The following is a 13,347-nucleotide window of genomic DNA, read 5'->3' as shown; positions in this document are numbered from 1 at the left end:
GGGGGTCCTGTGGCTGGAGTGCCCCTATTGGCCCTGGCAGATCTGGAGATGATTTCAGGCAGCTCTCTGCTTAACATCTTCATTCTTGACATAGCCTGCTGACTTTAATCTCTATGTCCCCTGGTCACAGCTGCAGGGAACTTCAAAAGTGCTTTCCACTTCCTTTTTTGTGTGAACATTGCAGTTAGGAACAATAGGAGGACTTGAGCTGCATTCGTATGCAAAGGTAAAGGTTGACTGGAGCCTGAGTAGAAAACCATTAAGCTGTCAATCAAACAAGAGTTACATGGGCTGTAATTAAAATGGAAATAATGGTTTCTAAAGGCTTAGAAAGTATTTCAAAGACTCTGAATTTTCTAAGGAGGCTCAGAAACTTTAAATAAAAGCTGCATGAATAGAATGGAGCTGAGTGAACAGCTGTGAAAAAGGGACCCCCTCCACCGTGAAAGTGACATCTCCTTTATCAGACAACTTCAAAGGTGTCCGCTCACAGTGCAGCTTCTGGTACAGAGAAAGGGAAATCCCTGCTGCAAAATGAAGTGTTGCTGTGATTTAAAAGGCTATCAGGTGACCAGGGGGTGTGGAAATTTAAAGTGACCAGGCCACTTCAAAGTTTTCACAGATGACACAGGAATGAAGATGTTGAGCAGAAAGCTGCCTGAAACAACTACGTGAAAGGACCCCATTCCCGGTGATGGTGTCAAAATCAGCTCCTTGCACCCCACCCCGGTAGACCTTAAGATCACTTTTTCCTCTGATCTCGGAGCACTTGGGATTGGGGTGCTGAGATCAGACCCTTGGAGGACTCTTCTTCTACAGCCTGGCAGTAGCAGAGGAACAAATGGCCACTGTACTTCCTTCCTGACTCCCCCACTCCACCCCTGCCCTTGGGGTACAACATGCCAGATCCATTCTGGTCATTACCAGCACAAAGCTTGCCTGATGCATTTCCCACTGGGGAGGCAGGTGCATGGTGGGAGGCTACTGAATGGGCTGCTAATTGGCTTTGCATAATTCCCACTAGTTTGGGTGGAAATATGATTGAGGCCAGCGGAACACATTTGGTGAATCCCGATTGCCTTCACACCTGTCCAGAATCTGGACTTTTGGCCAATGCCCCATTCAGCAGGGCATTGGGATTCCCTTGGGCCATCTGACATGACTAGAGAATCCCTCCTACAATCTTTAAAAGAAGCACACTCTAGCTATACCACTCAGATTTATTTAGAACATAATAATGTTTTCATTAAAATAATAATTTGAAACTGTAAAGTGCAGCATGATGATTACTTTTATCCCCACAATAAAAATAAAGCTCTTACTTTTCTTGGCTTGATATTTTTTAGGCTCAATTAAGAATCTTATTGCGAAGCTGCAGGTCGCAGACCCTTGAAGTAACTGAAGAGGCTATTTTGTCTTTAATTTCCATGTTAAATTTCTCCTGCTTCCAAATGGCTTTTATATTGGTGTTACTTCTGTTTCTGAAATATTGTTTTCAACAAGGTATATGATTGAGTCTTCTTACTCCAGGCTGAACAGTAATTAATGTGCTCCAGTCTGTTTCTGTAACATTTAACTTCAGTTATGTTCTCTTGCTGTTTTTAGATTCTTCGGCATTCTGTTTTTTTATTATTTTATGTGTAATTCTAATTGCACCCAATGATTTATTTTGCAGTTAATGGGGCCAAGCTGCAATTTGGTGCCAATTTTTTTTATAATAGTTTATTTTAACCACAATAATTTGGGATACACAGCTGGCAGTGAATAAAATCACATGGCAACATGAGCAAAATCTTTTTAAAGTAGCAAGTGGTTAGGATCTGGAATGCACAACCTGTGAGTGTGATGGGGGAGTAAAATTCAATTGTGGCCCTAAAAGGGAATTGGAGAAGCACCTGAAGCAAAAATGTCCACAGGCTACACAGAAAGGGCTGGGGAAAGCGTCCAGCTAATTTATTCATGCAGAGAGCTAGCATGGACACAATGGCCTCTTTCTGTGCTATAACAATTCTGTGGTTCTCCGAGTTGCACACATTACTCCTGTGGAGGAGTTTTCTATAGGTTTGGAATCACTTCATGGCAACCTTCAAAGATTGGTGTAAAAACTGCCTCAAGTCTCTCTCTTCTTTTACCCTCTTTAAAATTATACCATTTAGGTTTATTGTCTTTCCTCATTCTACCAAAATGTATTATGTCATACTTTTCTGCATTGAATTTCATCCCTAATACATCTGCCAATTCCACCAGCCTGCCAATGCCTTTACTTTCTTCTTCTGGCAGAAAATTGCAAAGCAACATACCAAAGGAGGGGTAACACAGTACCCACTGGCCTTGAGGCCTTTCATGAACTGTGGATGATGGAGGATATCAAACTGAGTTATCAAAGAAATTAATTGGATTATAATTTATTTAGCCTGGCACCATATTGAACAGTCCTAGCAGGTAGCTGGCTTATATTATGGCTTTTAATTAGTTTAATGTTTTCAATATTTGTCTTAAAGGTCAATTAAATCTGTTCCTTTTGTGCATTTGCTGAATTGTCTGTACACTGTAATGTAATATAACTTCCAACAAAATAACTTTTCCCATTTACAAGATTTTCTGTATTTTATCTTTATTTTTGGGAAGCAGGTTACATTAACAAAGCAGTACTTACTGCCCATCATTAATTTCCCTCAGGGTGTAACAAGTTAAAAATAGGGTTGCTTGCATAAGCTAGATTGGGTACATGGTTGGCAGCTTCTACTCCATGAAGTTCATTCGAGAACGAATTGTGTTTATGTATATGATAAAAGTAAAATACTGGCAACACCGGAAACCTAAAATAAAACAGAAAATGCTTGATAAATTCAGCAGGCCTGACAGCATCTGTGGAGTGAGAAACAGAGTTAATATTTTGAATCTATTGACTCTTCAGAACTAAAGAGGGGTAGAAATGTGATGTATTATATAGTTGGAGAGGAGGATAAAGGAGGTGGAACAGAATAGGTCAGGGATAGGTTGGAGCTACAGAGAAATTGACAACAATGTCTTGGATACAAGACAAAGGGAGTATCAATGGTAGCTTTAAGGACTAAAGGTGCTGATAGTGACATAAAGGTAAGATAGCAGAATGTATTAAACAGAGCAAAGTCTGTGAAAGTAAAACTAAAGAATAAGTGCCAGATGGTCATGTAGGGAAGGGATGGTGGTTTGTGTCTTTGACTGAACATGGAAGCCATTAGATGTAAACATCTTGAACAATGGATCCTGGCTGAGAAGGGAATTCTTCCAGCCATAATCTAGCCATGTCTAGGCCATGGACTATAACCATGCTTAGGTAACTCGCCAATTGGTGAGAGGGAATCACATGGTGAGCTGTTATTTAGTTGTTTTGGTATTTTAAGCAACTGCTTTTCTCTAGGACACAGAAAATGGAGGACACTTTGGGTGCTTTCTTCCATCTATCAAGCTTGAGCTCTGGCTGTTGTTTAATCAGCGATACATCATGGACAAGGTCTAAAAAAAAATCAACCCAGTATCTGCTGACTCCAGAAGACCAAATAGGAAGAATTAATCTTGACACACAATTCGCAAGTCTATTGAGCACTGTCTGAAACCCTCCAAGTCAACAATTTGCCAGATCTATTTACAATTAACCTTTTTTGGCTTCTTAAAACTATTTAATTATCCTTCCACTTGTATTTGCTTGTGAACTCCTGAATGCATGTGTGTTTAAGAGCTACAGCATTTTTATTTAGGTCAGGTGTCAAGTATAATAGATGCTATTCTCTTTTCTTTGAAAAACATAAAAGGAAACCTGTCTTTTAATCACTGTTTAGCACTTAAACAGTTAAACATTCACTAAATTGACAAGCACACTATTTTAAATTAATTTATTATTTGTCACATGTATTGGGATACACTGAAAAGTATTGTTTCTTGCAAGCGACACTAACAAAATATACTGTTCATAGAGTACACTGAGGAGAAGGAAAGGAGAAAATGCAAAATATGGTGGAACAGTCACAGCTAGGGTGAAGAGAAAAATCAACTTAATATGTGATAGGGCCATTCAGAAGCCTAATGGCAGTAAGAAGAAGCTATTCTTGAGTTGGTTGGTATGTGTTTTCAGACTTTTTTGTCACTTTTTCCCAATGGAAGGAGATGGAAGAGAATATGTCCTTGATTATGCTGGCTGCTTGTCTGAGTAAGTGGTAAGTTTGGATGGAGTCAATGGGTGGGTGGCTGGTTTGTGTCATGGACTAGGCTATGATGTCAATTCTTTGTAGTTTCTTGCGGTCCTGGTCAGAGCAGGAGCCATACCAAGCTGTGATGCATCCAGAAAGAATGCTTCTACTAGTGCATTTGCAAAAACTGGTGACAGTTGTAGTAGACATGCTAAATTTCCTTAACCTTCTAAGAAGTAGACGCATTGATGAGCTTTCTTAACTATAGCATCAGCATGGAGGTACCAGGACAGATTGTTGGTGATCTGAATACCTAGAAACTTGAAGCTGTCGACCATCTCTACTTCATTCCCATTGATGGATACAGGGGCATGTCCTTCACTATGTTTCCTAAGTCAATGACTATCTTTTGTTTTACTGACATTGAGGAAGAGCTTATTGTCATCACATCAATTCACCAGATTCCCTATCTCTTTCCTACGCTCCATCTCATTGTTTGAGATCTGACCCATGACAGTGACGTCATCAACAAACTTGAAAATGGAATTGGAGTATAATTTGACCAGTCATAAGTACATAAGAAATATAGTAAGGTCCTGAGGACACAGCCATGAGGGGCACCAGTGTTGAGGATAATTGCAGAGGGGATGTCATTACCTATCCTTACTGATTGTGGTCTGTGGGTTAGAAAGTCTAGGATCCAGTCGCAGATGGAGGAGCCAAGCCCTAGGCCATGGGGTTTGTTGGGATAATTGTTTTGAAGTCTGAGCAGTAGTCAGTATAAAGGACTCTGATATAACTGTCCTTGTTGTCCAGGTGTTCCAGGGTTGAGTGTATGGCCAGGGAAATGTGTCTGCTGTGGACCTGTAGGGGCAATAGGTGAACTAAAGTAGATCCAGGCAATCTGTGAGACTGGCGTTGATTAAAGTCAGGCACCTGTTGCAGTCAACAGAGTGAAAAATGAGGGCAGTAATTGTACCACTTTTCCCTTGGTCATAGCAAGTTCAATTATTGCTCATCTAAATTTAAATTTAAAATGGATATCATGGGGAGAGGGTGACACAGGGGAATGGAGCACAGACGTTTTTTAAATTTGTTTCCTAGGACTTTTACAATAATCATGGCATTCTTAGTAACTTGGAGTTATTCTCAGTAGAATAATTTTTGTACTCAGAAGGCAGCCAGATTTTAAAACGTGAAACTTTCCAGGTCTATGGATGTGATATGTGTAGGAAATATTTCAGTTAATGGAATTCAGCAGGGCTGTATTTTATGATCTGCATTCAGTCCCAAGAAATCCCATGAAACAGGGGTGCCATTAATCTCAGATGCAGTATATTTGTTCACATTATTCTATTTTTATAAAATGTTCCCAATTGAAGTAAAACATGTTCAATCATTTATAAACAAAAAAAACTTTGTATTAGAGTTCACTCTTGGAAAAATTCCTGAAATCAATGCTGAGTGCCATAATGCCCCTGTGAAGAATAAATTTAGTATTAAACTTCTAAAAGGTTTTGATGAAACCTAAAACTTCAAATTAATATTTATTGCTGTAATGTAAAACGATTTAATTTATAGTGTCAATGTAAACTAAAACCCTCATCCAGTATTTCCACACCTAAAAGTAAACTACACCTGAAATAGCAACCTGTCAATTTCACTTCTTATCACATTATGGTAATACAAATCCTGCTGATTTCCCAGGGTGCAAAAAAAAATATTTTTTAAACTGAAGTTCAGATATCTTTGCGTCTCCCCACCCAATCTCTTGGGCAATGAACTTCATGAGCCAATGCTGCCTAAAAAGTGAAAGCACCTTGGAAACAATACTCTCTGTCTTTATGAGATGGAAGCCTCCATTAAATGTCACCTCACGGCAATATAATTCAGGGAAATCCAGGCTGAATCTGTAATCCGCGGTGCATGGCACTTGTGTTCAAATTCATTGCATCATTAACTGCCCATACAGGGAGGATTTTAAAATGCAATATAGTTTGTTCAGTCTCTCAGTGCTTTTTATAACGACTTAATTTACACAGCAATTTTACAACAGTGATAAATGCACCATATAAATGCAAGTTGCTGCTGTTAATGCTTTTCTCATTTAATTTCAGTCTCACAGCATTGTGTACAGCACAGGCAACTAATCAGCCCAGTCTATTTCTACTACCTCTTTGAAAGAGCTATCCACTTAACCCTTGTCACATTTCAGCGTGCTGGACTGCTATTTTTCACAACAGGTAGGATCCTGAGATTGAGTTCGATTTCATTTTAATGAAATGATTTGCGGTTACTTTTCAATAAGGCACATAAACAGTTGTGAATAGAAACTAATACCACAGGTTGATCATTGCGAAGGCAATCCCAGGATTTGGATGGGAATGAGAACAATGGTAGCTTGTGGTTTTGCCAAATGGTGGCCAAGTAGTACAATTAAAAATCGTGTCTTCAACAGCTCAGGGCCTTAGACACCTTGGACAATTCTCTCTTCCACCTTCTTCCATTGGGAAAAATACAAAATTCTGAGGTCACTACCAACAACTCAACAACAGCTTCTTCCCTGCTGCCATCAGATTTATCAATGGACTTACCTTGCAGTAAGTTGATCTTTCTCTACACCCTTGCTATGACTGTAACACTACATTCTCTCGTTTCTTCCTTCTCTGGCAATGGTATGCTTTGTCTGTGTAGCCAAGAAATAATACTTTTCACTGGATGCTAATGCATGTGACAATAAATCAAATGAATGATAGGTAAGTGATAGCTCGGTACAGCTATGTGTCTGCAGTTTTGCCTTGTTTCATTTAGTTGAAGAGAACAGGAGACAGTTGGATATTGGCACAGTGGAAAACGGCTAATGTTACGCCGCTGTTTAAAAAATGTAGCAGACAAAAGGCAGGGAGTTATAGGCCAGTTAGTTTAACGTCTGTAGTTGGAAAAATGCTTGAATCCGTCATCAAAGAAGAAATAGCGAGGCACCTAGAAAGGAATGGTTTGATAGAGCAGACGCAGCATGGATTCGTTAAGGGGAAGTCGTGTTTGACGAATTTGTTGGATTTCTATGAGGATGTGACTAGTGCGGTAGACAGAGGGGAACAGGTGGATGTGGTGTTTCTAGATTTTCAAAAGGCATTTGATAAGGTGCCTCACAAAAGGTTGCTTCAGAAGGTTAGGGTGCATGGAGTTAGGGGTAAGGTGTTAGCGTGGATAGAGGATTGGTTGTCTAATAGGAGGCAGAGAGTTGGTATCAATGGGTGCTATTCTGATTGGCGGTTGGTGACTAGTGGAGTGCCGCAGGGATCGGTGCTGGGGCCTCAGCTATTTACCATTTATATAGATGATCTGGAGGTGGGGGCTGAGTGTAGGGTGACAAAATTTGCTGATGACACGAAGATGAGTGGAAAAGCAAATTGCGCGGAGGGTGTGGAAAGTCTGCAGAGGGATCTGGATAGGCTGAGCGAGTGGATGATGGCAGATGGAGTACAATGTTAGCAAGCGTGAGGTTATCCACTTTGGCAGAAATAATAGTAGCAGGGATTACTATGTAAAGGGCGAAAAGCTGCAGCATGCTACGGTGCAGAGGGACCTGGGGGTCCTTGTGCATGAGTCGCAAAAACCCAGTCTGCAAGTGCAGCAGGTGATCTAGAAGGCGAATGGAATGCTGGCCTTTATAGCGAGGGGGATAGAATATAAAAGTAGGGAGGTCTTGCTGCAACTGTACAGGGTACTGGTGAGGCCGCAGCTAGAGTACTGTGTGCAGTTTTGGTCGCCGCACTGCGCAAGGATATTTTGGCCTTGGAGGGAGTGCAGAGGAGGTTTACTAGGCTGATACCGGAGATGAGGCAGAGAGTGGGGGTCAATGGGTGCTATTCGGATTGGCGGTTGGTGACTAGTGGAGTGCCCCAGGGGTCGGTGCTGGGGCCTCAGCTATTTACCATTTATATAGATGATCTGGAGGAGGGAACCGAGTGTATGGTGTCGAAATTTGCTGATGACACCAATATTGGTAGAACGGCAAATTGTGCGGAGGGTGTGGAGAGTCTGCAGAAGGATCTAGATAGGCTGGGCGAATGGGCCAGGAACTGGCAAATGGAATTTAATGTTGGCAAATGTGAGGTTGTCCACTTTGGTAGGAATAATGGTAGGAAGGACTATTACTTACGTGGTGAAAAACTGCAGCAGGCGGCAGTGCAGAGGGACCTCAGGGTCCTTGTGCATGAGTCGCAAAAACCCAGCCTGCAGGTGCAGCAGGTGGTCAGGAAGGCAAATGGGATGCTGGCCTTCATAGCAAGGGGGATTGAATATAAAAGTAGAGAGGTCTTGCTGCAGCTGTATAGGGCACTGGTGAGGCCGCAGCTGGAGTACTGTGTGCAGTTTTGGTCGCCGCACTTACGCAAGGATATTTTGGCCTTGGAGGGAGTGCAGAGGAGGTTTACCAGGCTGATACCAGAGTTGAGGGGGTTGAGCTATGAGGAGAGGCTGGATAAACTAGGCTTGTACTCGTTAGAGTTTAGAAGAATGAGGGGAGATCTCATTGAGACATATAAGATGATGAATGGGATGGATAGGATAGAGGTGGAGAGGCTCTTCCTGCTCAGAAAGGACAGTAGGACTAGAGGGCACAGCCTCAAGATAAAGGGGGGATGGTTTAGAACGGAGTTGAGGAGGAACTTCTTCACTCAAAGGGTGGTGAATCTCTGGAATTCTCTGCCCGTTGAAGTGGTGGAGGCTACCTTGCTCAATATTTTTAAGACGCGAGTTGATAGGTTTTTGATAGGCAAGGGGATTAAGGGTTATGGGGAGAGGGCGGGAATGTGGAACTGAGACACGACAGATCAGCCATGATCTTATTGAATGGCGGGGCAGGCTCGAGGGGCTAGATGGCCTACTCCTGCTCCTATTTCTTATGTTCTTATGAGGGGGTTGGACTATGAAGAGAGACTAAATAGACTGGGTCTGTACTCATTGGAGTTTAGAAGGATGAGGGGGGATCTTATAGAGACGTATAAGATAATGAAAGGGATGGATAGGGTAGAGGTAGAGAGATTCTTCCTGCTTAGAAAGGATAGCAGGACTAGCGGGCACAGCCTCAAGATAAGGGAAAAGGCAGTTTAGATCGGTGTTGAGGAGGAACTTCTTCACTCAAAGGGTGGTGAATCTCTAGAATTCTCTGCCCGTTGAAGTGGTGGAGGCTACCTCGCTAAACATATTTAAGTCACGGGTAGATAGGTTTTTGGCAGGCAAGGGAATTAAGGGTTATGGGGAGAGAGTGGAAAAGTGGAACTGATCCACTTCAGATCAGCCATGATCTTATTAAATGGCAGGGCAGGCTCGAAGGGCTATATGGCCTACTCCTGCTCCTATTTCTTATAAGAACATAATAGAACATAAGAAATAGGAGCAGGAGTAGGCCATCTGGCCCTTCGAGCCTGCCCCACCATTCAATAAGATCATGGCTGATCGGTCGTGGCTCAGTTCCACATTCCCGCCCTCTCCCCATAACCCTTAATCCCCTCTCTTATCAAAAACCCATCAACCCGCGTCTTAAAAATATTTAGCGAGGTAGCCTCCACCACTTCAACGGGCAGAGAATTCCAGAGATTCACCACCCTTTGAGTGAAGAAGTTCTTCCTCAACTCTGTTCTAAACCGCGCCCCCCCACCTCCCCCCTCCCCCCTTTATCTTGAGGCTGTGCCCTCTAGTCCTACTGTCCTTTGAGCGGGAAGAGTCTCTCCACCTCTATCCTATCCATCCCATTCATCATCTTATACGTCTCAATGAGATCTCCCCTCATTCTTCTAAACTCTAACGAGTACAAGCCTAGTTTATTCAGCCTCTCCTCATAGCTCAACCCCCTCAACTCCGGCATCAGCCTAGTAAACCTCCTCTGCACTCCCTCCAAGGCCAAAATATCCTTGCGTAAGTACGGCACCCAAAACTGCACACAGTACTCCAGCTGCGGCCTCACCAATGCCCTATACAGCCGCAGCAAAACCTCCCTATTTTTATATTCAATCCCCCTCGCTATGAAGGCCAGCATCCCATTCGCCTTCCTGACCACCTGCTGCACCTGCAAGCTGGGTTTTCGCGACTCATGCCTCTGCACCGTCGCCTGCTTCTTATTATCAGTGGAATGGTAAAGCAGAGACCCAGGGTAATGCTCTTGGCACCTAGGTTTGGATCCCCACCATGGAAGATTGTGAAATTTGAATTCAATTTTAAAAAATCTGGAATTAAAAGTCTAATGATGACGTGAAATTGTTGTCAAGTGTCAGAAAAAACAATCTAGTTCACTAATGCCCTTGAGGAAAGATAATGTGCCTTTCTTTACCCAGTCTGTCCATACCCACAGCAACGGGCTTGACTCTTAACGGCCCTCTGAAATACCCGAGCCAGCATAATGCGCAACGCCGCTCTTTCCGGAATGCAAGACTCCCTCGGACACTGCGCCTGCGTGGAAAACCGGCCCGCCCAGCTCAGTCCAGCCCACCCAGCTCAGTCCAGCCCACTACTGCGCCTGCGCCGCACTTACTCCAGTCCCACCTCCTGCTGCGCGGAAACCCCGCCCGCTGGGGCGCAGGGGCGGCGATGCTTGAACGGCACATGCGCAGCAGCTCGGCGGGAAACTTCCAACTGGCGGCTCGCGCGAAACTTTTTGAAAACTGTCATCCGCTGCCGGAAACGGTGACATTTGGCCGATTGTGTGTCTTTTATAAATGAAGATAAAAACGGGAAAGGTTTTAAATCAATGCGCCTGATAACGATCTGCATGCTGATTTTTTTTTGTTTTTTAAAAACAAATTAAAAAGTTTATTAACCCCAGCTCCTGTTTCACTCGGTACCGCCCGTTATTAGCCGCGTTTGTAAAATGTCCACCGGGCAGCTGGCCGGCTATTCCCCCAGCTTCAAGAAGCCGGCGGAGACCCTGAGGCTGAGGAGGAAGCGGGCCCACAGCTCGCGACGGCTCGGCCTCTCCTTGGAGCCGCCGTCCCCGGCTGAGAGAGAGGAGCCTAGCCGCCACCACAGCAACACCAAACGGCAAAGGAGCGGGAGGAACCCTTTCGTCAACATCGCCAATACCGGGCAGCTGTCGGCGGCAGAGGCCGGGACGGGCTGGCCTGAGGACAGCGGTAACCCCCTGCACCGCTCCCTCTCCGCCCAGGAGCGGAGAGCCCCGGCTGCCACCCGCACGGCGAAACCCAGGGACAAATGCCAGGTGCGCCTTCTAAATGTTTTCACCTTGTGTTAGAAATGACCGAGTGAAGGCGTTGATAACCGGCGTGAATTTTTTTAATGGAAACTGCACAACATATTTCTGTAAAGTTTATTTATTAGTGTTGTAGCTAAGGCTTACATTCGCATTGCAATGAAGCTTTACTGTGAAAATCCCCTAGTCCTCCGGCGCCTTTTCGGGGGTACACTTAAAGGCGAATTTAGCATAGCCAATGCACCTAACCAACACATTAAGACTGGGAAGAAACCAAACAGCTGAAGGGAACCCACGCAGACACGTGGAGAACATACAGACTCTGCACAGTCACCCAAGGCTGGAATCGAATCCAGGTCCCTGGCACTGAGAGGCAGTAGTGCTAACAATGCTGCAACTGATCTGAAATTCAGTAGTTCAGTCACTGTAGAAAGAAATAATTAGATGTAATGTGGAAGTGTATTCTTTTTAAGTATTAAACTATTAAATATTAAACTGTGAATGGGGAGGGGGTGTTTGAATCTATTTTAAAACTTTTGTTTATCAGTACAGTACTAGAGGAATTTGACCACTTGTCCTTAGGAGTTGAGTTAGATGTTACAAAGGACAGCAGCTGATAAAGTAAGGGGATCCTGCCTATAAATATTCACTCACTGAAATGACTTATGAGAACTTTGCATTTGTTATAATGCAGCGATTTAATAGAGTGGATGAAAGGCAAAATGATGGTAGAATCTGTGGAGAAAGAAATGAAGTTAATGTTTCAGCTCTATGACTGTTTCTCTGTACTGTGTGTTACCCCCTCTCCTGTTGTCAAAATCAAGACAAGCTCATGATTCTTGGTGACTTGAGTGCAAAACTTAGAGCAGATCTCCAGATGTAAGAAGGAGTCATTGGAAAAACAACTTCAGCAGTTGTAACGATAATGATCTCTTGCTGAAGATGCTGAGTGTGAACTATCACCAAAAGTCTCCCAAATCAAGGTATTCTATGCATTAGCATCTAATCAACTGTAATAACTAAGAAAAGAAACAAGTGATGCACAGAAGATGGTGAGTGTCTGGAACAAGCTGCCAGAGGCAGTAGAAGAGCTGGGTACAATTTATCTTTTAAAAAGCATTTAGATAATTACATGGGTACAATGGGTATAGAGGGATATGGGCCAAATATGGGCAATTGGGATTAGCTTAGGGGCTTTTAAAAAGAAACAACATGGACGAGTTGGCTCAAGGGCCTGTTTCCATGCTGTAAACATCAACGACTCTATGGGTGTAAGGGTAGCACTTCACAGCTGGACTGACTACCATCTTCTCACTTCAAAGCCAACATCAAGATCTGCTGCAAAACAGAAAATGCTGGCAAATCTCAACAGATCTGGCAGCATCTGTAAGGAGAGAAAAGATCTAACATTTCAAGTCTAGATGAACCTTTATCATCTGGACTCAATTATAGCTCTTTTGTTCTCCTTACAGATGCTGTGAGACCTGCTGAGGTTTTCCAGCATTTTCTCTTTTGGTTTCAGATTCCAGCATCCGCAGTAATTTGCTTTTATCAAGATATGCTCCCTAGATGTCCCAGGGCATGCTGGTCCAGAAGTGAGCCAAGGCTCAAACAAACAGTCATGAAGGAGTCTATTTGAGTAACTGGAAAGTCAGTCATCTGCATACAGTGACAATTGGCACAATGGTTAGCACTGCTGCCTCACAGTGCCAGAGACCCGGGTTTGATTCCCAGCTTCAGTCACTGTCTGTGGAGTTTGCATGTTCTCACCGTGTCTGTGTGGGTTTCCTCCGGGTGTTCCAGTTTCCTCCCAAAGTCCAAAGATGTGCAGATTAGACGAATTGGCCGTGCTAAATTCTCCATCAGTGTACCCAAACAGGCTTTGGAGTGTGGTGACTAACGGATTTTCACAGTAACTTCATTGCAGTGTAAATGTAAGCCTACTTGCGACTAATAAATAAACTTTAC

The 13,347-nt window shown here is 43.4% G+C and overlaps 1 protein-coding gene across 1 annotated transcript in view; it reads left to right on the top strand.

The window, feature by feature from the left end:
* Positions 1 to 10,843: 10,843 nt before the first annotated feature.
* donson (DNA replication fork stabilization factor DONSON) overlaps positions 10,844 to 13,347 on the top strand; it is a 29,611-nt gene continuing 27,107 nt past the window's right edge. The window contains exons 1-2 of the mRNA XM_080203244.1: positions 10,844 to 11,375; positions 11,872 to 11,893. Of these exons, the coding sequence (XP_080059370.1) occupies positions 11,041 to 11,375; positions 11,872 to 11,893 (357 nt within the window). The 5' untranslated portion in view covers positions 10,844 to 11,040. The remainder of the gene's footprint in view (positions 11,376 to 11,871; positions 11,894 to 13,347) is intronic.

The sequence above is a fragment of the Carcharhinus amblyrhynchos genome, chromosome 15 (assembly GCF_965287045.1).
Source record: "Carcharhinus amblyrhynchos chromosome 15, sCarAmb.v2.hapA, whole genome shotgun sequence".
NCBI classification, from domain to species: Eukaryota; Metazoa; Chordata; class Chondrichthyes; order Carcharhiniformes; family Carcharhinidae; genus Carcharhinus; species Carcharhinus amblyrhynchos.
Note: the sequence above shows the minus strand (reverse complement) of the source record. Positions and strands in the feature narration are given on the sequence as shown.